The 25,363-nt window shown below is 41.7% G+C and overlaps 1 protein-coding gene across 4 annotated transcripts; it reads left to right on the top strand.

The window, feature by feature from the left end:
• The first annotated feature begins 2,141 nt into the window (after positions 1–2,141).
• LOC4576285 (glutamate receptor 1) lies at positions 2,142–23,215 on the top strand. 4 transcript variants are annotated; one of them, XR_009765053.1, is made up of 10 exons: positions 2,143–2,449; positions 3,084–3,587; positions 7,419–7,676; positions 14,236–14,489; positions 19,860–20,246; positions 20,888–21,230; positions 21,961–22,023; positions 22,119–22,249; positions 22,472–22,570; positions 22,949–22,978. XR_009765053.1 is itself a non-coding variant. In XM_061646518.1 (8 exons), the coding sequence occupies exons 3-8, from the start codon at positions 7,451–7,453 to the stop codon at positions 23,008–23,010; spliced, it is 1,371 nt and encodes a 456-aa protein (XP_061502502.1). In that variant the 5' UTR covers positions 2,142–2,449; positions 3,084–3,587; positions 7,419–7,450; the 3' UTR covers positions 23,011–23,215. The 4 variants fall into 4 exon arrangements, 1 of the variants encoding a protein (XP_061502502.1); XR_009765054.1 differs by having other exon boundaries at positions 22,119–22,570; positions 22,949–22,999; XR_009765055.1 differs by lacking the exon at positions 21,961–22,023 and having other exon boundaries at positions 22,949–22,977.
• Positions 23,216–25,363: the final 2,148 nt, after the last annotated feature.

Raw genomic sequence — 25,363 nt, 5'->3', positions numbered from 1 at the left:
TCAGCGCCTAGATCGCTTCAACGCAGAAAGACTGTCTTTATAATGACGAGACTTCCGATACAAAGCAAATGGTGATTGGATACAGCCACAGCCATCTTACATACACGTATTTAATGGAAAAACTTTGGCCGTTTATATCGCTTCCTAGTTATGCCTGTCATCTTTATCGCAGTCGCTGTTGAAACTTTGGTGTGATTGGAGGTCATTATGTTACCAACGTGATTATTTCCTCAAGTTATTTGAGGTTTATGGCTCATAGCGCATCATGATGCACTTCCTACATGCGGAAAACTGCACACAAAATTGGAAATAATTTAGATTGATTCCACCTCGTCGATCAATCAAAATTTTTTGTGAACTTAAATACTATAGTTTGTACATGATACAAGTCCTTCATACATCACAAATTTGATTGTTGAAGTGATATGCATTCTTCATACAATCCCACTTGCAATCGTTATAGTGTCTTGCCCGTAAGTGCCCTCTTTTATGTGCTGCAAATTTGATATTTTCATGCAATATAGTCGTGGTTGCAAATAGTAGTTAATTTGTTTCCGGTTTACTGTTTTGTACTTCGTACTTACTATTACGGTCAGTCAGTTTGTCCTACTTGTTTGTGCAGTTCTGCCAATTGATGTTTGTTCCTCTTTCCTTGAGGCTAAAGGTGCAAAATAGCACATAAACCATACATTCTTCCGTCTGTCACGAATCTATAGTTTTAAGAGCTCTGTTACGGATGTGGTTATGGTAAAACACGACTGCTAACTTGATTCGGGGTTGATATTTCCGCCCGGGAACATAAAACCATACGAAGGTTTACGAACTTCTCTTCATACTCTTGATAAAATTTACGACACCTTTGGTTACGCCAGCAGCTGCTGGGAGTAAATGGCTGGTTCATTTTCATTTTTCGTTTTACTACGCAATCAATCTTTTGGATATCTTAATTAAAATCAGTATCAAAAGCATAGCTCTTTATAATCCATAGTATGTGTTGATCAGTATTGGAAAAGAGTTTTCAGGTGAGAATAGCAAAAATTGGCATAAATCATACCCAAATTTGAACTTCATTCAGACTCATACCTTCGCCATATCTTCTTTGTGAAGAAAAAGAAATAATCCGTTAATCCACCTCCATCCCAATACATATTCAAATCAAACTTTAGCTAGCATCAGATATTGATTCCTTTCCTTCTGTCGGTAGATCGCGGCAGCTCTCGACGGCAACACCTCTAGGTCGCCATTCTTTTCTTTCGTCATCTTTTTTTTTGCCATGCCGTTACACATAACTTTGCACCTCGCTGTATCACGATAAAATGAAACCCCGTTCGCCCAGGAGTAAAAAAAAACTCTTCCACTGATCGGTCGAAAAAGTCAGGGGCAAAAAAAATAAACGAAAAGCCTTTCGCTGTGTTATGCAAATCGGAAAATCATGTTCTGGAAGCGTAGAAGAAAGAACAGTGCTTGAATCCTTCCTACGCTTCCTTTTGTTGACTTTCGCACACTCTAATCCAAAGTCAAAAGCTATGTAAAATTTCATCGTACAAGTGTGATCCGTGGAATTTTTGCAAAGATCCCTTTTGTCTACATTAATTGAACTTTGGCGGATGGCAATTGATAATGCGGAGATGGAAGCGATTATGCTAATAAGGCTTGAGAGCATTCAGTTTCATTGGATAAAATGGAGCACATTATTGTGTGATGCTCTATTGAAATGCTTTTATTTCTTAAACCTTAAAAAATACTTACAAGATCTAGAAAAGCTGTAATTTTAAAAGAAAAAAAAAAACACACTCAAGGAACTTGGTTAAGAATAAGAAATAAACAAATTACCAACAGAATTATATCTTTAAATTAGGTCATCAAAGTGTTGGATATCAAACGTAAAGTAGTTAATAAATGTAAGCCAAAAGATGTGTGTAACGATCGAAGATGCTTTGTATGCCTCATAATTGCTTATCGGTAAATCAACATGAACTAATATTGTACACCATACCAAAACAATTTCGTTGCAAACCAGCACTACCATCTCTCGCCATCAAAGCTCTCTTCTCACAGCACTGAAGTTATCGCACTTGTTTTCGCTCTCAGCGCATGGATGCTGCACCCGAGCGGGAGCGCGTTTTAGTACAGCACGAAGTATTTTCACTGGCGGCTACAATTTGTTTTGCGGAAGCCTTAGTAACCGAAGTAGACGCGTGGCATTGCGGGCACTAACGAGAAGTGGAACGAGATATTTAAAAAAAAATAATACTACATATTTTCCTTCAGACATTTTTTCAAACCTGATAGGCTATTATAGCAATGTCGGTCTTCTCTGAAGGACGATACCTTAATTTGTTCTGCTAAAGTGGGTGTTTTTCGTGAAAGGAATTTGGTGTTTATCCCTGTCTAGACGAGTCAGGTAGTTTGGACGTGATTCAATAGCAAAGCGTGTAGTGAGTGAAAGGTATTGCAATTGAATGTGAAAACACAGGTTAATTTTAAATAATTTCTATTATGATTTATTTTTTGTGAAACATGCTGATAATATGAAACCACTAAAATGTAACTAAAAATATCTTGTCACTACAGTAACAAAAACAGACCCATACAGTGAGCCACACTATTTTGTGCCACATATAAATTTCCCTTTCCTGTGTGGTTTGATTACATTCCACTTAGTACACCATAACTCATCACACCTCGAACAGCGCTAGTTACAGCAAACGTGGTGGGAAAAACGGCGCGGCGAGAAAGTTTTCGAGACCGAAAGTCTATGGGGATGGATGGAAACTTTGGCACTGCTCTGGTTGTGTTAATTGGTGAAGTGATTTGCCGCAGCGTGGAAAGTTTTCCGCCAATAGGAAACTGTTTTTAACTGGCGAATGGCAACCATTCGCGGCAAGGGTACCGGATCTCATGGGGATTGAGTTAATTGAATTTTATTGAATTGGAACCGTCGCGCTGGGAACGATAACAAGGAAACATGTAGGCAGAGTTCTGAGGTGTTTTTCTATGTTCGAGGATATGTTTTTTTCAATTCGCTTGTATACATAGTAAAACCAAAATCGTAATATTGATTGTATTACTTTCTTTTGCAGCCATTTACAGTTACTATCATTCACAGAACGGTGATCATAAACAAGTGCTGTTGTTGGAATGTAGCTCTCCATTTACTAAGTGCTATGAGAACAGTTAATAGTACAGGCGTGACGTAGTAAAAAGAGCATAAATTAGTAACCCTCAATCCTGAAATCCACTCAATCAAGACCCACTCCAGGTCTTGTTTTGCCTGCCCGCTTTACACAAAATCGTGTTGCGTAAAACAAGTAACATTCACTTAGCTCCGTGCAGTACCAGTGAACAGCCAAACGAGAAGTGAAGCAACAAAACGGTCAATCATTATGGAATTAATCACGAGCAAGAATGTTAACAAAATGACCAGCTGGTCAACCAACAGCGCCCTTCGTACGCTCCCAGCCATTAATAGCTCGGGAAGAAATAGAGTCAGTAATTACCCAGCCATTAACTACCGATGTACTTCTGCTGCCTCGGTCACGTAGAAGAACCGCCAAATGCCCCATGGACGCACCCCTAGCACAGCGGTAAGTGGACACATTTTCTTTTATGTCTTTGTTTGTGTTTCGCTTTCTCCACTCAAAAGCAACCAGCAACAGCAAGGGAACATTGTTCACAAGCAGGGCTCACAGCTCACCCACTACTTGGCGTTGCGAGGACAAGGGACATTACCGATCTGTCAACTGATCTGTTGGAATGACGAATGAATAGCAGATGATTTTCTTCACCACCACCATCCGTAACAACATAATGCTCGGCGGCGGGGAAGCGCCTCCTTTCAATGTACGCATTTTGGCACGGCAAAACTGGCTATCCCTGCTGGCTAAGGCATTCTTTCCGTGGGCTCCCTTTCGGCCACAATCGGGGTCGCCGTGATTTATGTGCCTCACCCTTCGAATTAGTCCCGGTTTAAGTTCCCGACCGTGTATCCCTGATTGCAGTGGATAGTGGTAAGGAATGTGGGCTGCTATCTCTCCTCTGCCAATCGGCTTTTGCGCGCCATTCTAAAGCAAAAGCAGCTTTATTGTTGTAATGCTCGTTGATTTTTTGTTCGTCTTCAGTTTGCTTTTAAGCTAGCCTGTGAAGGACGCACGCCCACACAGGCTATTTTCATGTATCATTTGGGTTATCCGTTGCCCTACCTTCATCCATCAAAAGTGGGTCACATTTTTGGTTGGTGGTGGTGGTTGGGGTTTCTTTCTGGGCAAATTGGAAGGTCATGACAAACTACTGCAATGGGCATAATGGTGATGATGGCGATGATTGCGATGGTTTACAATTGCAGCAGAATTTCAACGAGGGATAAGAGAATCGTTTGAAAGGAAGACAAATTTTCTGTGACGAAAATTACCATGACAGGACTTTCCCTAGCAAAAAGAGTGTTTTTCCTGTTAATGGTGTCTATTCTTGGAAGATTGAAAAATATAGGCTTGCCACATGTTGATTGGTACGGTTCCATCGCTTCGGTTCAGGCCACCAATGTAGGAATGAGTTTTCTTAAGTGTTGATTCTTCTAGTTTATCTTTCTAATTTAAGAACATCAGTAACCTATAACAAGTAAAATTTAGGAAAGATAAATAACTTCATAAAGCAATCATGCTGCACTGACTTTTAAAACGGCTTAACCTACCTGTTAAATTACACATTGAATCACGATAAAACAGGTTTCATGTCCATTACAACCTACAGAATCTACAGTTGTGGCACAGTGAAGCGGCAAAACTGAAATACGTCACCGAGCGTAAAAACAATTTCCAATGAAATGCTTTTTGTCATGCTTAAGGCAAAACAATAATTCCTCCCACATGGCGAGTAAGGTTTTTGTCTGCTGTGGATGTTTATTGAGGAGTATCTTCAGATAAAATTTAGGCTACGTTTGTCCCTGTTGTTCATCTTCACCCCTCACCCCTGTTGTTCCTCTTCTTGTTGTGACAGCCACTTCACTGTAGCAACAACCGGCAAGTCCACACAAGCCAATGGAAATACGCCCTCGTGCAGAAAACTCTAAGAATATTTCATAAGCTAGTTCCATTTCAACCTGCTTGGAAATTGGGACGCAATCTCAACAAATCACCTTCAATTAGATGACGCTACTGTTGGCAGCAACGTCCATCGGTCGGTGTTGTTTGTGAACATTGCTCTACAGCGAAAAATTTCATCACCATGCAAGCACACGTGCGAACAGCGTTTAGTCATGCGAAAGAAGAATATTGTGCCATCGATGAGATGCTCACAACGCTTCCGTCTCCCTAGAGCCTTAATGGTTGTTATGGAGTTGGCGGCCATGCACATGGAAAGGTTCTTTTTGGGCTCATTGGCTTCATAGTTTCATAGGTCAGTAGCTATTTGTTGCCCAGTCTTTTGGGGCGGGAAAGGCAGCGTTGGGCTGAAGGCTAACAATTTAAATTGCTTATATTACGTACATAAGTGAAACCCATCTATATGATGGTACTCTTTAAAATTTACTGTTTAAAACGTGTGTTTTGTAAACATGAAATCGTTACAACTGACTATTCTTGTATCCTCTATGATCAGGGGCTTAAATCATTAAGCTGATTGTTTTTCAGTCAAAGCACCCAATTATCTTTATTGATTTCTTTTCATTGCTATTCCCGCGCCAGAGATTGTACGAGCGATTTTTAAATTATGTGGCGGTAAAAAAAGGTTTTTGCTGAAGTTCGAACCACGTATGCAAGTTCAGAGTTGTTTGCTAAAAGATGTATTCAACATGGTTTCTGAAGATTCATAGCAGTGGCTTAGGATGTTTTCAGGCAGGTTTGTAATTGTTTGTTCAATATTTAATCCTTTGAAATGCCGAGCATGTTTGTGCTGCACCGATTAATTGAAAATGTGTTATTTCACATGCTTGCTTTGAAATACATATCCTTAGTGTACTCTACGTTGATAAATCAGCGTGACAATGTAATCCGATTCTCAAAGGGTGGAAGTTTTATTTCATAAAACAGGGCAATTTGAGACGTAATAAATAATATGTGCAATATATTTAAATGTTATGGAAACGCTCAGCAAATCAATAATTGAATCGTAATGAAAACTTAAACCAATGTTGCAAACGACACAAGAATAACTAGTAAATCGTCAAATCTGTTCATGCGTTCCAAAAAACCAACGAAGAAAAACAATACACGCACGAGAACAACGATATTTTAAGACAATAACACATTGAGACATCCTTCGGGAGGGCATCTGCTTCCCTGCAAGTATATGGCTCTGGAAAAAAACGGAATTTAATTTAAACCTCCCTTGTTTTGTTCTAATTGAATAACATACACATAGAGGACAGAATCTGTGAGATTGCCATACAGGCGCAGTTATGCAAGCGATCAGCTATGTACTTCCCTTTTATTTCTTTCGTGCAAGGTAGTCTGCAATGGAAATTAGTAGATTAAGTTATGCAGTGAGTTTGGCAAAATATATTAATTTCACAAACAATTTCATGAATGCAAAGAATGGCTTGCCGGTCGAAAATAAAGCAAATATATGCCACTTTAAGAACATAATTTCAGCATGGCGACAACTCCATGTTATAACTCCCTCAGATCGCTACTGAAAATCCTGTATTATGATTCAATAACAATCCCGCCCAATACCATCAGCAGCTTTACACGAACAGTTATTGGCATGCAGATCGCGCTTATCAAACTGCCAAATTACGCACAGCCGTCAATTCGATAAAATCGATCCAATCGGCTGCACTGCGCGGAAGCCGCCCGGGAGACATCCAATATGGTTTCATCAGTGCGTTATGTGGTGTGATGGTGGCTTTTTGATGTTGTTGATGACATTGCCGACAGCTTCCACCACTCTCAGAATACGGCGACCGTGGGTGAGAGAAACGCGATTGCGATAATAAGATTATGTATTACCAATGCAGCTTGTACAATGAGTTTCTAACATTCTGAGTATGTCCCACGAAAACATATCATACCACGTCATTCGTTCTTTTCGATCAATGATGATGATGGAAGCAGGTTGATGATCACAACAATTCTCCGTACGAGGAAAACACCTCATTTGAGACTATGTTGGCATAATAATTCAATTTGTCATACAAAATTACTCTCTCGCTCTCTCGCTCTATCTCTCTATATTCCTGTATGCTTAAACTCCTGAGACCTGAACACCTGAGACTCCGGAAACTTATCCACCCGAAAGAAATGTGCCAACCTATCACAAGAACCCATTTCATTTTATGTTTTCCACGTTGTTTCATTTACTCACGCAAATGTATCATCAGCTAACTTTTGATCAACCTTGACTGCCTCAACCCACTGCAGATGGGGAAGTAAATTGATCAAACGTCTACTAACACTTCGTATCATTCCCTTTCGCCACAGTTTGCAATCAATTTTCGCGCGGCGTGTTCGCAATGCTCGGAGCCGTCTCGCCAGATTCCTTCGACACGCTGCACCCGTACAGCAACACCTTCCAGATGCCGTTCGTGACGCCCTGGTTCCCGGAGAAGGTCCTCACGCCCTCGTCCGGCTTTCTCGACTTTGCCATCAGCATGCGGCCCGACCACTACCAGGCCATCATCGATACGGTGCGCTACTATGGCTGGGATCGGATCATCTACATGTACGACTCGCATGACGGTAAGTGGTGGTGAATGTGGATGTTTTTGGGAGGGGTATTCGGTGGAATTTCTTGCCCTGGGGCATCGACAACTGCACTGGATCATTGGATCCATCGTTTGTCAGTCTGGAAGACGTGTCAACCGTGAAGGCTTATATTAACGCCATGATTAGACTTTTAGTGCCTTATTTTACGTTGGGTGTGATGTACCTCATAAAATTCTCAACTAGGAATTTATAAGATCCACAATTTCACACGTTTCATCATCTAACTGTCGATGGTAATAAACACAGTTTTGTTAGTTTGGATGAAAATTTCCATAACATTAAACTCTGCGTTTCAAGTGAACTGAAATTGATACAAGTAAGAGTATCAACTGCAGAGCTCTTGAAGTTTTGCTACGTACCATATTTGTCAAACACAGTTTGATGAGAAAAACTAATAGGGTCAAACGATTAAAGTGCTGTTCAGGGGCAAGAACATTGAAGAACTTCTTGTCAGTAAATGCTAAATAAGCTTGAACACTGCAGGGAGTTACAGTAATGACAGTCTTGGTTACTAAGTTCAAACTATACGAACTGTATCAAAAAGTTCCATAACGCACAACAACTCTTCTACCAAACCACATCAAGCTGAGTTTTCTACTTTTCTTTTTCTTGAAATTTGTGAGCACAAGACAATATCTCCCAGATCCTTTCAGAATGACGATACAGAATTGTTTCCTACAAAAGCTCTATGCGATACATCATCGTAAGTTTCTCAATAATAAGCCAAGATGTGTGCACTGTATCGTATGGAAATAATATTTTCTTCAATATCAACCTCCTTTAACATGCCGGATCCATACGTGTGTGATTGACCATGGCACAGCATCTGACATTTAATTTCATTCATGTCATGTGCAACATTTCTCAAAACTTCACCAGAGACGCAAATTCCAAGCCTATAGGCTGCTCTATTAAAATAAGCTTCACTCTGTCGATTGCACTCAGCTGTTTTCTCTATTCCACCGGTGCAATTGAACGAAACAATTCCACAGACCATCTTGACCATGACCACACATTGCATCAGTAGGGAACGTATTCTTATGAACCAAAGCTTCTTTCGCTACACGTAATAACTGTTTGCCGAGCAACCAACAAAACCATTCAATGGTGTGGACAACCCGAACCGACTGAGTAGCTTATTGAAGGTGCTGAACATAAGTAAAAAAGATTAAGAAGTTCTGACTGCAGAGAATCAATGCTGCCTTTCGACCAATCAAAATTGGCACGTAGAGAACGCAGGCATGTCTATTTTAAATTGAAACACACACAGGAATGCAAAAACGTTTCTGTTCATAATTCTAACCTAATATCTTTCACATTATATTCCACATTCAGGTGTAATTTACTCTTGTGCAATCCTAATAACCTCAACGAAACGTGACACTCGTGGAATATTTCAACACTGGTTAAATGTTACCACCTTCTCCAGCATTCGGCAATTCGTCCACCACAATAATCTGCACCACAAGCGAACAGAGCTGCCTGGAAGTGAAAAGAGCTGGAAATAATGTGCAAAGTATGAAGAACCATTGAAAGTTACTTTCAAAGAACCGATGACACGTGCCCTGACTAAGGAATGGATTTGACGGGAAGCCGCCTACGCGTCACGTGCGGGGAAGTGAATAGGGTAATCTGAAATGTGATAAAAAGAAAACTTTACATCTTTTATGAAGCGTCAATACGCTCGATGCCGCTTGGTTGAAATATCCACCACACACTTGACGTGAAAGTTGCTCCTGTGGCGCCGGGGACTGTCGGGGATGGTCGGAGTATCATTAAACTTGTTGAACGATGCCTGCCTGTATCGACCATGATGATGGTCGATTGAATCAGCCGGTGGCCAAAAATTTGAATCGAAACTTGCAACGCTGTGATGTAGCAAGCGCAAAGGGATACGGTTGGGAAGGGTAAAGAGAGCAAAATAGTTACGTGTATGTGGTGGGACACAATGTTGTGCTGGCTGAAAGTTTCATTTTGGAGAGCGTGAAGTGACCTTCACTTCCTTTAAGTGAATGAAGAAACTTTTCTCATTAACAAACTTGTTCGCCATTTCCAAAAGCATGACCAAAATACATCATTTACATGGTGCCTTAGCTATCGCATCTCGTAACAAGTGCTAGAATGCGTGCATGGATAAATAAGTATATGTGCTTGAGAAGGCGATTATTGAGTGCTGTGTATGTTTAGTACTTTCATCGACTTGCAAAAGTGTGTTCGAGCTTGAATGCAAAATATGCATCTTCATACCTGTGTCTGAAATGCAATCTTTAGATCAGGATTCAGGATTATTGCGTATCTCAACTACCAAGTCACTAATGTAAAATAAAGCATTCTAACGTAGTAACGATGCACTGTGAATGTTTCATACATGGATGGTAAAAACCAAAAAAAGAATGAATTTCTATGGAAATTCTCTAGTCGAACGAAATCTAGTTTACAATTGCAGCAGCATCTTCAGAGAACCATACAACAATGCATGTGAACAATACACGAACACAATACAGATCGATGCGAAACAGACATCCTCTACCGTATGCTGCAAACGAACAAAAAATGTTGTTAATCCAGTCAAATCACCCAAATCGGGCACAATGTCATGTCAGCAACAAAGCGCAACGACATTGCCACGCTTTCCAAACCTTGTTTGATGATGCTCATCCTCCTGCCGTGTGCGCGGGTTGCGTCTGTGCACTTTACGGCAGTCAGCTTGTCAGCTTCTTTGCTTGCTAGGAAAGCAATCGATTGGTGGAGAAATAAACAGATGGCAAAGGAACAGTCGCCTCTGTTTGCAGACGAATCGGAGCGTTCGAAGCTAGATTGAAACGTGGATTGATTTTGGTATCGATGAATGTCAAGCGCTTGTTTACATTTAGTCCGGATTGTAGCCAAAAAAAAGGTCGATAAATCGCACTGAATGATTTTACGATTTTTGTTATAATTCCATAAGTTCAATAGTTTATTAACTTGTAAAACAAAGTTACTATTAGAATCAATGGGAAGCACTCTGAACAGTCGGTAAGGACTGTACAACATCGAACCACTTCAGGCTCTAATGCGCTTTAAATGCACACGATCGCCTTCCAATGCTTTAACACTATGGTGCTTAGGACATCAATAAACAAACATCTGTCATCAATTAAAATGAAACAATAACATGCTCGAAAATGTGAATTTCTACTTTAATATTCCATCAATAGTTCCAAAGCCATGAGTAGAACCATCTTTGATAAGGATTTGCCTACTGCCTAGCATCAAATATCCAGTACAACCTTTGCATTGTACGAATTTGTCCACAATTGTTGAATTGATTTAACTCACAAAGGATTAATTGTCTGTTGTTATATTAACCTCCTATTTGAAACACAACCGTTTCTTTACGTTGTAATGCATGATGATGTTAATGGGGATTACTTCATTCTGTGTGTCAGAATACAAAAGAAGACTTACTCATTCCTATAAAGGAACAATAACACACTCTTAAATCTTCTCCATTTTCTGTTTGCTATTTCAACTGAATGCCATTCTGGTTTCTCTCACTACATGTTCACATTTCATGTTTTCTCGCACGAAGTAATTAGTATGAGATTGGTGTCCAACCAAATAAATAAGCTCTTTGCCACACATTCGTCAGTTGTTTGTCTCCGCGCATCTTATCTCGGATTGTTTCTGCCTCATAATCCCATCTCTGCCCCAATTTCATTGCCGGAAACACAAAATCCTCGCCATGGTGTGCTTTTCCTCCGGAGCAAATTTTGCTAGCGAAAACTTTTGTCCAGCGCTTTATTGAGCCTATTTCCCGCTTCTAACACTTACGCCGTTCCGTGAGCTTACATATTTTTTTTTTGCTGTCATTGACACCTCCTTCCATTCCATTGGGTGTACAAAGAGATGTGGAAGTTTTGGTAGCCTTTTCCCTTGACTGGTAGTGTTGAAGTGCTAAACGAAGTGTCAATGCTGCGAAAGCCGGATTAGGGGTACGCACAAACCACTGGAAGCAAAGCGGAGAGGAGTTCGTCGAATTCGAGCACATGTGTGTGCGATATTTCCACTTTTCTGGCTTTCGGTAAGGGATCGTTACCGATACGATAATGCAATTTGTTTGTTGGAAACTGGTGTGCTTGTCTATGGGCTTGATCCTTAACGCGTGTAAGGTATTTGAAGGATCAGTTCCAAGATGTAATTTAAAGTTTAAAGCGGTAATTGCACGTGCTGTTAAAAAAACACGATTGTATGAGATTAGCTTACTAAAATTGCTCAAAGGCGTAGCATCGAGCTTGATTAAATGTAGTGATGTACGGATATAATTAAAGCCATTAATTTAAATCAACACACAAAACAGTTGAACGTGATAGCTAGGTGACTCAATATGGCTAGGTATCTTTTATACAGAATCGAAAAATCGGCAATGTTCAATTGATAATTATTAGGTCTTAATCAATGTGTATATTAAGTAATACATTTTTAAACCAAATCCCATCAACAATGGACCTGTTACGCGAACTCATTAATCATAACGACAGGTTTTTAGGCAAATGTTGCTCTGTTTTTTAAACAAAAAAACTAAGTAAAACGAACAAAAAATAGAGTATCGAAGAATTTGGTAGGAAACTTTACTTTCGCACCGCGTAAAAAATACCTCCTTTACTAAATATTCGAGGTTATTTCTTTCCATCCTTCCCGGAACGCTTCAAGAAGTAGGAAAGAAAACTGGACCCTTTTGATGCTTCCCGATTCAATCAATTTCATCTTAATTACTCAACTTGCAAAAAGGTTTCGAGTTCGCCGTAGGTATTCGGTGGCAAGCAAAACCATACCTGCCTAAGTATGCCCATGATTGATATTTTTGGTGGAGTTTGTGTTTCCTTTTTGCGGCGTAGAAAATCACTTAATTTATCGAGAACAACCTACGTCAAACGCATTATTACCTCATTTTGCACTGTTGGTATCGTTAAATTTGTGGATTGAAAAACATTTTATTTAAAAAAAATCTTGGCGGTAATGATATTGCTTAAAGCTTCATCTTATGAATTCATAATTTGCTTTAAAACTACTCTTTAAGTAACCATTACAGCCAGTCAAACCGCAAACCTTCTTTGCTCAACATTGTCCTACCACGTGCAAGAAAAACCCATGTGGTCTGTTCTTTAAACTTCTTTCCTTTATACTTGCCTCACTTTTAGCTCATTCCCTTTCTCTTTGCACGCAGACAAGTATTTGAGGTAGGAAAAGCTCTCCGTGTAAAGGTCATGCATACCCTTTTCTGTTGTCGTACTCTGCAAACTTTTAATTCAATTTAATTTAATTTATTTCATTTGGCCACGGCTCGAATATTACATATGGAGGATTGCATTACTTCCACTGGAACGCTTTCGTGTTGGCGGAAGTAGAACCCATTAAATTATGTTTGAGAGTTTTCATTCATTCTACACCAGAACTAAATCGAGCTCCTTGTGATGGCTGTTTTTAATTTCATTATTTTTACTATAATCTTTCTAGGCTTCAAACTTACACGACAAACTTACACGACACTGTAAGATGGTGGTAGAAAATACAAACATGATAGAAAATAGCTCCGCTTGTAATATTTGAATGCTTTCTTGTACCTTTTTTTGAACTGAACTGAACTTTTATTTCTTCATTTCATCCACATTCCATCCACCCATACTTAAAGTCTATCTATTGTCTTCTCCTCCCTTACACACGGTCCCCCTCAGCCTCACCATTCCCTCTTCTTAATGGCATTGGTGATAATGGCAGAAGCAAAAGAACCATCATCGAGAACGGTGATGCTAGTTTTGCTCCGGAAGCTGAAACTGGAGTTTTATCCGTCCTTGGTAGAAGTGTTCCACTTACACACAACTCTAGCACAGGTTTCGCTTTGCCATCTCGGGGAGGTTTGCTGTGAGCTTTCCCTGGAGTCACCCGTCATAGTCTCCATTCTTTCAATTCTCCTTCCCTTTCCCGAGTCAGTTTAAGTGGGTTTGAAACGAAAGGAAAGAAGCAACACCGAGTCGCTATTCAAGAAGCTCCCTTGCCCGACCTATTTCTATCCAGTCTCAGTGGGCTGAGTTTATTCTTCTCTGGTTTTTTCAGCTTATCCTTATGCAGTCCTTCTGCAGTTTTGTACCGCTTGGCATAGGAACAGTGCCAGAGACAACGGAGCCTAAGGCTTTAATTCAATACAATTTATTCACCGTACGTACGGTATGCCAATTTTCATTTGTCACCCTTGAGCCATAAGCCCAGCGTGTCGGAGCAAAGCCCATTCGGTCCCAGAACCGAGCGCTGATTGGAGGGATACGCATCCTAATGGGTCACATGAAGCCTTTTCCGGTGCCGAGCACACTTTTCCTTTACACTTGTCAATTAACATCACCTTACGGCTTCCTCCTGCGTAAGCAATACTACCAATCAGGCGATAAAAAAAGGTCACAAGAACCCCCTTCGATCAGCGGGTTTCAGCACTCTTGGGTTCGTCATGCGTGTCCGCCATCACTCACGTGCTTAATTCTTCTCCCTATCTCCCGTACAGGCTTGCTGCGGCTGCAACAAATCTATCAGGGACTGCGGCCGGGGAACGAAACCTTCCACGTCGAGACGGTCAAGCGGATAGCGAACGTAAGCGATGCGATTGAGTTTCTGCGCACCATCGAGGAGCTGAACCGGTGGTCCCGGAAGCACATCGTCCTCGACTGTAGCACCGAGCTGGCCAAGGACATCGTGGTCAGTCACGTCCGGGACATCACGCTCGGCAAACGCACCTACCACTATCTGCTGAGTGGGTTGGTAAGTGTTTCGTTCTTTACAATCGCAAGAAGTTATTTTTGTATTCCGTTTCATAGCATCTCTCTGTTCACTAGAAACCAAACACATTTACATATCAGATTTTGTTGTGGATCTTAGGCAAGTTGCGTAGGTAGCCATAGAGAACACTGTGCACTGTTTCCAATACCCACCAGCTGGTGATTGTACACTGAGAGTTAATAATGGAAAGCAGTGATTAGTTTTTGTTCGCTCTTATCTCTCCCCGATCCTCGTTCTGTGGCGTGAAATTAATCTCATCTAGAAAAAGGGTTGTTGTTGATGTTGGAGGAATGGCACAACAGTAAAACAAGCTCCCACGGGAACGAAACGAAGCAATGCACCATTCGAAATGGCACCCGTGATTGCTCTGTTGCTCTGGTGTGACTCTCTGCCACCCGAAGACACCCTCGATGACCCTGCAATCCTCTCCATCCAGTTGCTCTCGAAGGTAATCAAGGCTCGAGAAATTACATTCGACTGCATGGCGCTTTCAGCAGAACCGGCGAGCGTTGGCAGTGGGCAGTAAAACTAGTATTACTGCTTTCGTGCTTTTCCACTTAAGCAACCTTCCTCCAACCGTACAGCTTAATCCACCGACCGTTCGAATTACTCAAGGGCACACACACATACACACATACAGCCCACTACAGCACTCCGGACACAACACTTTGCCGGTGCGAATGCATCCCCTGAAAGCTATCAAAATCAAATTTAATGCCCTTTTCACGCCCGATGACGTCATTGATGAGAGCTTTTCAGCAGTTTTCTCCTTTATAGCGTTTCCAGGCGTTAGTTTCGCTGCAAGACCCCGGTAGACGATGTAAAGCCATCATGAGCAAGCAGACAAAGATGAGAAGAAGGCAATGCTCTTTGCGAACACTATCAAGCGTATGGATTGTTGGCCTGTATCTGTGTGTTGCCAGAATGTTTCACCTTTCGAGCAGAAGAAGGGCGCACGCAATTGGCTGTCTGCCGCAGCGTTCCTGTTTAACATTGCATGAAATTACCTCCGATTTCGATGGAAAGCAACCGACGATGGTGTGCGTTCCGGAGGGGCCAGCAAAAGTTATTGTCATTTTAGTGTGCCTCTTCTACCGCTCGATGTCGTTACTGAAAATCAGACATAAGTACCGGCTTTTTCGAGGAATCACACCCACTCGCTAAGGGGAGCATACGTGGAAGTTGTTAAAGGTACATTGGCGTGTCTCTGTTTCATCCACAAGACGGTGGAATTAGCTGTTTCGTCTCAACACAATGAGAATGACACGAAATGGGATGATTAGCTCAACCACAAACACAACAACAATAGAGCAACCAACAGTATGGCATCCAGCAGAGTGTGGCAATCAAAAAGTTGACCACAAAACTGCCACTCAAACAATGGCCGGTTTTACATATTTTGTCTCGTAAAAGGAGAAGAATCTTAGCAGGCTGGCTTAAAGAGGATTGATGAGGCTGCCTTACATGTGATTTGTTGAATATTGGTTGTTTGCGAAACAATTAAACTGTTGGACGTAGCATTGACACACTGTCTTACAAATTAAGCGATTAAACCTTGAAGTAAAACCTTAACTTCTTCCCATCCAAACTGCTTGATTGAAGGCTCTATTAGCAGCAGAAAGAGAATATTCTACTTCATCTGAAAAAGTTCTGTGCATTCAGTCAAGTTTTCAGATGATCCCTTTGTAACTTCAGCTGAAACAGGTGCATTTGTGCTGGAAAGTGCGTGCTCTTTAAAGGATTTCTCTCTTGCGATGTGGAATATTCGTAATTGCTTCGTACATATTTGATGCTTCAATTGGATTTCATATTAATTTCAGGACATGGCACTACTCTTCCCGAGGTTGCAGCATCAATGAACTATTCTATTCCTAAACCATTTATTGCTTATTTGCATGCATTAATGCATCGCAGCATAGCTCTTCCTTCAGTAAAAACACAAAGTTGGACGAGCAATCTGCATTCAATCCTGTGGTACTGGCGTCATTGAAACAAGGAGCTAGCTTGCAGTGTCACAGAAGGATAAACTCCCTCACCAAACATTGCCGAGCGTTCATGCTCCACTAGCGTATGTCAACATTTCTCTGTGTTAAAATCTGCCCATTCAGTATACCTTTTTCGGGAAGCAAATGCCCTGCAATGCATGCGAAACCGGATATACCGGGAGTTGTTAACGTTTGCTTTACTCTTCCTCAAGTGCGTCAACGCCATGCGGGTAGCTATTTTTGGCCGCATCCATCCATCCAGACCGAGCTTGAAACCGATGCTTCATTCATTAACCTTCGCAGTGTAGGCTATGCGGTAGAAGCTTTTACATGAGATGATCTGCCCCGGAGCTCATGCCGTTCTCTCTTCGTTCATTTCAAAGCAGACAATAAGCCACAAAATGAAATTTAATACTCATCAGGTTGGTGGCCCTTTTTTAAAACAAGTATTAGCACAAGCAAGAGGATGATAGAGATGGCTTTCGGTAGCATAGTTTGGTTTTATGAACAATGTTCTTTTGCGTTCTACGTAACATGTGCAGTGTATGGTTTCTTAATCCATGTAATCCCTTTATTATTATTCTCCATTTGCACGTTGAATACTTGGTTTCTCGTTATTCCGGGATTTATAGAAACTTATTTTTACAGAAATGTGCAAATTGGGAAAGGTTATTGCATGTTGGAATCATTTTTGCATCTATTTTGCCATAATATGTCCTACAAATTCAACCATTCCAACAGATTAATTGTTCCAAACCTTCGACCATTTTATATGATTTGTGCTAACCAACTACCAACCTAGTGTATTACACGTTTCGTAAACGTGTACAATTGAGAGATTCTACTCCATCATGGGTCATACCAGACGAGCTTGTGGCCAGTAAAACAAATCCACTCGGCAGCATTAGAAACAAATTGAATTTTATACAGCCTCAAGTCGTTATTTTCATTCCATTTCAAACCAGGAATCTCGATCAAGTCCTTGAGTACTGGTACACTAACAACAAAGTTTTGTACAGCAAATAGTTGAGGCCAAGTAACATAAGTATTTCAAGTAACAGCTCGTTCTTAATGCTCGTTCCTTGCTTTCGAGTGGTTCTGTTGAAGCTTCCGTAGTGTTTCTTTCTTCCCAACCCACACACACACTCTGAAAATATGTATGCCAATCAGTCCACCGATACGGTAGCGGTCACCTATTGTTTGCTTGCTGGGCTGCAATCACGCCTGCAACTCAAACGGAAGGCCACCACCTTCATCGTCATCGTCATCAGCTGTAATATATTACGCCCGTTTACCTTGCACTCGAAAGGGGTTTTCCAAATTCGTTACCACACCGTCACGTCACGATGTGCTTGTACACACAGCCAGAAACACAGCCGAAAGTGGTTAACCACAACAAGCTTCGCAAACAAACCGAACTACACCCCTTCCCAAGCACTCCTGATTTCCTTTCATCCTTTCATTTTCATGGTTGATAAAGGTAACATATGGCGAGGCAAACTGTTTCCCGACTGCTAGCGTTGCCCAACAAGCGATCAATGTCGACCGAAGCCCGACCGGGACCATGTTTTACTCAATCGTTCCGACTGTTGCAAGCGAATAATAAGGTTTCGGTCGATGTTTTGCCATTTCGTTTCCTACTGGAAAGCATTGCAAAGGTGAAGGTTTCGTCTGGTAACATGTTTAACGGCAGTCGACAGTTGGCAGTCTTCGAGATTCAAGGTTGTAGATTCCTATGGATCAATTTGGTAAAGCAGAAGCCATTCTATTCGTTGTCTTTTCTTGATAATCAGTTTTATTTTGATTTTAAACTAAAAGGTCAAACAATCACTAAATTATGAAAATAATGCAAAGGAAAAAATATCAATTTTCATTTGCACATGTAACATTTATGTTGAGATGGAGACGCCTAGTAGTTCGTAGAGATATGGAGACGCCTGGTATTTCGTATTATTTCTATTAATCCCGAGTATTTATTTTTAATGTTGTAAAAGTTTCAATGAGTCATAATATGGATAAGATAAGATAAGTGGATAAGATGTTTTTTAAACAGTTAAAAAACAAAAAAATATTAAAAATCAGCTTCCTACCATTTACACTTTCTTCTTCAAACACTGTGTTAGGCGAAACTACTGTCTTTTCCATTCTTTCCCTTGCGTATCATATTACTGGACTGGGTTCTTACCGTGCTTTACCAAAACGGCCATTACCAACAACCTCCAAACGACCCATCTCATTGATCATGTACCGTTTATCTTGTACGCTTATTCCATCTATCACTTACCATCTTATCTAACTTTTACGGTTCCTGGCTTTCACTCGTCCCCTTCACGTCGACCTCACCTCCTCTTCCCCTCTCTTCCATTGTAAGGCTCAACCGAATTTGCTCTCACAATCATGTTTAGTCTGAACTCTGGATCAATTCAAACTAACTTCGAACGTTTTCCAAAAAGGCCCATTCTCTCATTCTGCTGCCCATGTCGTCTCTTGCCTCATGTTGGTTGCGATTTATTCGATCGATGTTTCGTATTTCACTAAAGAGCTATCGGCGAAGGGAGCAGATATTCCCCGTTTCCTGGTATTAATATTGACCGGGATCGAAAATCAAAACGTGAATCAAGTGTGTGCTGTGCAAAACCCGCTCTGCCTCGAAGCTCGACGGGTGGGCTCACACCAATTTAATAGAACCGGAAACTGAACCTCGGCACAGTGGCTGCCGCACCAGTCAATTTATAGGATTTAACATAAACAGACTGCTCGTCCGTGTCGGTTCTTCTTCTCTTCCACCACGCGTGCAACTGCCAATGATGTCTGACGGCTGATCGGTGGTTCCGAACCAGCGAGTTTTGCAAGTCACATCATCCGACGATGGCTCTATCTATTATCTTTATGCTCATGCACATAACGTTGCTGACGGCTACATGCATTAACTTGATATTGATGCTCATGCTGCTGTCTGAATCATTGCTGCTACTTCCTTCTCTTTCTATCCCCTGCAAATGTGCTGTTGCATGGAGAGATTCTTGTCGGAGCTATGATGCTGTTCATATGTTCTTAAGCTGTGCTTTCTGTTTCAAGGATTTTGAAAATAATCCTTAATTTGAACATCACCAAAAACCTCTAAAAATTTCACCCAAATCTCATGTTCGATAAGATTTATTTGTCTGCAAAAGTTTAAACCGAAATGTCCTAAATAGCAATTACATCGCTGCAATCCAATCGAACTCTAGGTGAATCGTTACCATCCTTCTTGTCACTCCATCCGTAGCGTGTTTTGCTGCCATTATCTCTATTTATCTCCCTCTTCCTCTCTCTCTCTCTCTCTCTCTCTCTCTCTCTCTCTCTCTCTCGTTTTCCTTCTCACCAGGTGATGGATGATCGCTGGGAGAGTGAAGTTATCGAGTACGGTGCAATCAATATCACCGGCTTCCGGATCGTCGATACGAGCAAAAAGTACGTCAAGGAGTTTCTTGATGGATGGAAGCGATTAGATCCGACCACATCGCAGGGCGCCGGCAAGGAGCTGATCTCGGCCCAGGCCGCCCTCATGTACGATGCCGTGTTCGTGCTGGTGGAAGCGTTCTCCAAGATTATGCGCAAAAAGCCGGACCAGTTCCGGGCGTACACGATGCGCAATCGGGGCCAGCCGTTTAATCTGCCCGCCAACGGGACACGAACGCTCGACTGCAACACCTCCAAGGGTTGGGTCACCCCGTGGGAGCATGGTGATAAAATTTCACGCTATCTGCGCAAGGTAAGCACATGTATTTGTTTTCCTTCCAATCTGGTCGAAAGGACGTGCAGTGAGAGATGATCTTAGTTCATTTATTCAAAGCTATCGTATTGATTTTTCTACTTAATTTCTTATATTTGATTGGGAAATTTGAAACTGTGTCTTACTGTTTTTTTATTTTATAAAATTCTAAATTTTGGCTCAATATCTCACTCGCTGCACGCCTCAGCCAAATCGAGCCAGGATTTATGAACCCGTGAGATACATTATTATGGCTGCCGGTCTTTATTTATGCCCTCATGCTTGTACGCTGCGTTTGTTGCGTGGTCGTGCTCGGTTTCCTTTGCTGCCATACAATCGCAGCCTCCATGCCGGCTAATATCAGTTTGTTATTTCTCGCTCCATCTTCTAACTCTCTCCTATTCTATATCTCTCTCTCTCTTTCTGTTTACTATTTATCGTTCTTGCAAATGGCTCAACTTTTACACCTTTCCGTCTATTGGTATCATCACCGCCACTACAACCACCACCACGAATGGATCGTTTGGCATTGGGCCATCAACGCACACACAAAAACATCCTCCGCCACAACAAAACTGGGTACCGCGTACCTTTGGACGGTGTTTTACGACAACTACGCTACTTACCCCGATTCCCGACAGGTGGAAATATCGGGCCTTACCGGCGATATTAGGTTCAACGAGGACGGCAAACGCCAAAACTACACCCTGCACGTGGTCGAGATGACGGTCAACAGTGCGATGGTGAAGGTGGCCGAGTGGTCGGACGAGGGCGGACTGGCGCCGGTCGTTGCCAAGTACACCCGCCTCAAGACGGACATGCATTACGAGCGGAACAAGACCTACATCGTGACGACCATCATCGAGGAGCCGTACATCATGCTGCGGCAGCCGGAACCGGGCGAAACGCTCGAGACGAACGAGCGCTTCGAGGGCTACTGCAAGGATCTGGCCGAGCTGGTGGCGAAAAAACTCGGCATCAACTGTACGTACACTCCTCCACATTCCTGCACGCACATACCTACCCTCTGCGGGTCTTATGCTTTTCGGTGAAAAAGGGACCATGGGCTGACATAATTTCCAGCTTGTACAACCTGTCTTGCGCCGTGCCTTGCGGTGTGGGGCGAATGTAAACTTGGGCATCATGTTCCTCTATTGACTGGGCCATGTTTGCAAGACAATTTTGATTCCCAGATCCATTTTGAAGTTGAAGCGTCTTAAATTGTGAATCAAAATTTTCTAATATTTGATGACCACTTTTAGAGCTGCAGTAAATAGCGTTCTGAAAAACTGTTGCAATTCGACCCATTTACTTTCATTTGCTTTCGGTGATTTTACTGTAAAATGATTGTCTTGGAAATTACTCGTAGAAATTCTGAGCCTCGTTCCTCCATCATTGTAGTACACATTTTCCACCCGAAATATATGGAAAGTGTTTAGGAACTGTAATCGGTAATCAAACTGTCGAGAAGTGATAAGGGGTCTTCATTCGTTTGTTTAACCTTCCCCTATAAGTCTATCATCTCACGCACTATCACAGTTTTCTCATAGCTCAAAACAGACCACAACCATGTTTTTTACCGCCATAATCCTTGATGTATGTCCTTTTTTGAATAACAGAATGGCTGAAAAAAGGCAGCTTGAAAGAATTAAATTCTTTTTTAAATCATTCCACGTCATCCCTTTCAAAACTAACACTAAATCTTGTATCAAAGTTTCTTTTCAAATCAAAGGCTTCAAGGAGTGTGCTGTATCTCTGGGATCCCTTGCCACGCTGTGTAAGTTAAATTCAAATGATCTCTTTCTCATACGAAAAGCATGTCATATTAGAGTATTTCTAATATTTCTTCTCTTTCTTTGATATTATGTCCAGCAAATTGAACGTTTAGCTTCAACCGAAAACCTCGTCGTGAAAGGTTACTGAGGCGTCATTATGATAAACTGCCGGTCAAACAGATGTTAAACATGCATAGCTGCCTCTACACACTCTTCAAAGAGATCTTGGTAAACATTCGCGGTGATCACACATAAACAAAGACCAGCAATCCATCAGATATCTGCGCTTGCGGCGGTGTTGCAGCTTCCTTGATCAACTTGACGACGAAATGTCATCAAACAACACGAACGCCAAGCGGTTTGATGGATCCTTCTAAAGACCAATTCTCCAAACTCCCTATCCTACGCTAATGCAGTCTTTGTGCTGCTGCTCTCACGCTTCTCTTCCAGGTCCGCGTGCTAGCCAGCTACGTCGGTGTCAGAGCATCGATGTCCTGTACATAGTGTCACGCTTTTCACCCTTCGAATGGCGGCTAGTTAATTATAACGGTAATTAATTTCGCTGTTCCAGCGCCACGGACACCATTTTGCCTCACGGGATGATGCACAGTGCATTTCCGAATAAGTTGCCAACATGCAGCGCCACACGGCACGTTCCCATTTTGGCACTTTCCGGGCAGTTTCGGGGATGAGTTGTGAACGCACTTTCCGGTGGAAAACACACTGCACATCTCCCGTGCAGGAGCACACAAAACACGTAACTTATCTCATATGCTTTGCTTTCTTCCTTTTCTCTCTTGCATGACCTCATGACCACTGCTCTTACCCTGCTGCTTTGTGACACACTTTATGGCTAATTCGGATCCACGTGCGTGTTACTGCTACGCCATACGACCACCATGCGACCACCGCCAATGGAAATGTCAGACGAACAACCGGACGCAGTGCCACAGGCGACGGCAAATGAGTTTAGCGCACTGAGCTCGTGACGGTGCGCTTTGGGCGCCTTCATGCATCTCCCACTGGCTGTGACATCTCAACAACGCTCGATCGCAGTGTCGAATATTATACCATCCAGCTCAACCAATTGGAATTGCGTCTAAAGTTCAAATTTACCGTTCAAAATATTTTTGGTACAATGTTAATTTGTTTGTTTATCATAAGAAGAAAATAAAAGTAACAAGTTGTAACGCAGCGATAGAAGCATTATTTCTTGGAAACGATTTAGAAAAAGCTTTCAAAAAGCTTCCCGGGGCGCTGTTTCTCCACCAAAGCTTAAACACACAAAAGCTCTCTGGCACAAGTGCAAAAAGGATGGCGAACGATACAGCAAGATGTTCATTATTTATTTTAAATGTTCCAAACTCATAGCTCTGTTTCAGTAATGCATTTTTTTAAGCATGAGAATTTAAATATTTAAAATTAGTTTATAAATAAACAAGTGTTTCGGCATTTTGACTATGATGATGGTTTAACGGAGATTGATTTTTCATTTTTGTTTTCCTGATAAAGTATCAAAAGAATTGAATTAAATCCGTACTTTAACAGATAAAAAGTGAAGTATTCCATGATGAGTCAAATCCATTGTCGAGTTTAAATTACGTAATAAAAATCATATAAACATACTTTTAAACGAATCTTTATTCTTAAAATCGCCCTCAAAGTAATCTCAAAAACTTACTCATCACTCTTACCAATGACGCTATAAAACCAACAACAAAAATAAATCAATTACATGAATATCTCAGATGTTGAAAAAAGAAATCCCCTGTTATCCAAGTTTGATGAATGAAAATTGATGCAATGCGAAAACATGATTTTGAAATCCCATTATTTAACAACAAAGAAACCTCCAGCTTCCAGCTCCGATTAATAATCTGTCTTCACGATTGCATCTTTTGTGCCAATGTGCGAGCGCATCTTCGCGCACTGCACACCTGCGGTACTGATGGAACGGATAAAAATATATCATACCCCACATTAGTTCCGCCATTTCAAATATCCGTTCCAGCGGATCCGCGGAACACCCAAACGGACGCAAAACGAAGAGGAAAATGGGAAAACAAGAAAAAAAAACGCCAGCAACAGAAGCGAAATGAAGAAAACCATAAAACATCCGAACCCGATGGTAATCAATCTGTAAACAGTTTCAGTACACACACACACACACACACACCCCGGTTCGTTGATTACATTTTTCGTTAACAATATCAGATTGTGAGGCGGAGGAGGGTTTTCATGTTTCATTTGCTTTTCCTTTGTGCGTTTTCTCTCCTTTTTGGGTGCGCCGGTTCGCTCACCTGTCGATTCTTTAATCGGGTGCCGGGTCGGTTTCGGTAACGGTGGTATTTATTATGTTTTCGCCTGTTTGTTACGGTAAACGGTTTGCATCACACGGTCGGTGTGTGTGTGTGTGCCGGGCGATGCCGAGGTGTGAAAACGGCTCTCGGTGTTTCCATGCGCGAAGCGGGCTGAAGCTGCACAGGGACTGGTGGGATGTTATTACAGCTGCACTGTTAATTACAAACAGATTGTGGGCGAAGCAGAGACGCGAGCAGATGGCTGGGATTTGCGGGTGCGCTCGTTGGGATGGAAAATTGTATCGAAAAATACACGGTTCGCTACCAAAGATTGAGCGCGCATTTACCCCATAAGCTTCGTGTGAAAATGCATCCATGTGTGTACACTGTGCAGAAGTTGTGCAGTGGATTTTCTCAACGTTTTTTTTGTTTGTTTGAAACATGTGTTAAACGTTATGTCTAGTTTTAAGGAAATTGAAGAGTATAGTGACACTGAACAGTGAATATGAAAATTGGCAAACGTGTTTAAAAAACGATAATGAAACCAAATGTTAAATTGTGAAATGTTAACCCCCAAGCTTCCTCACACACCACAAAATGAATTGAAAATGTTCTTCACCGGTCCAACACCAAAGCAAAGCTCACCACAACCAATAAGCAATCGATAAAGTTGTACGAAACACTCCAAAGCCCACCGATTGTTCCGGACGTTTCGTGCGGCGTTCACTACAAGTGCAAATAATTACTCAGCGGTTCCTCGCTGCCAGCTTCGCTCGCTTGACAAACGGCTTCTTATTGCAAAGTTTCTGTTGTGCGGTTAACGGTACCACGTCGTTGAGGGTTTTCCCTCCCGTACACAGAACCTTCCCTCTGTATGCCTTTGTACAGAGCAGTTCCACCATTTCGAACAAACCAACAAACTTAATTGTTTTCATTTCGTCCGGGCGTTTCTAAAGCAGTTGCCGTTTGCTCGAAGTAGTTGAAAAAACCCCCCTCTCAAAGAAAACCTCAATTTTCGAGCAAGAAAAACGTCATTTTTCAT

The sequence above is a fragment of the Anopheles gambiae genome, chromosome 2 (assembly GCF_943734735.2).
Source record: "Anopheles gambiae chromosome 2, idAnoGambNW_F1_1, whole genome shotgun sequence".
NCBI classification, from domain to species: Eukaryota; Metazoa; Arthropoda; class Insecta; order Diptera; family Culicidae; genus Anopheles; species Anopheles gambiae.
The sequence above is the reverse complement of the archived record's forward strand: the minus strand, read 5'-3'. Positions and strand labels throughout refer to the sequence as shown.

What these genes read in the sequence shown, in the direction of transcription:
- LOC4576285 (XM_061646518.1), top strand. Translation starts at nt 7,451, where the DNA reads ATGCTCGGAGCCGTCTCGCCAGATTCCTTCGACACGCTGCACCCGTAC. An exon ending in TTTCACGCTATCTGCGCAAG is followed by an intron (nt 20,247 to 20,887) that starts GTAAGCACATGT and finishes GATTCCCGACAG; the next exon opens with GTGGAAATATCGGGCCTTAC. An exon ending in GCGGCTAGTTAATTATAACG is followed by an intron (nt 22,571 to 22,948) that starts GTAATTAATTTC and finishes TGGAAATGTCAG; the next exon opens with ACGAACAACCGGACGCAGTG.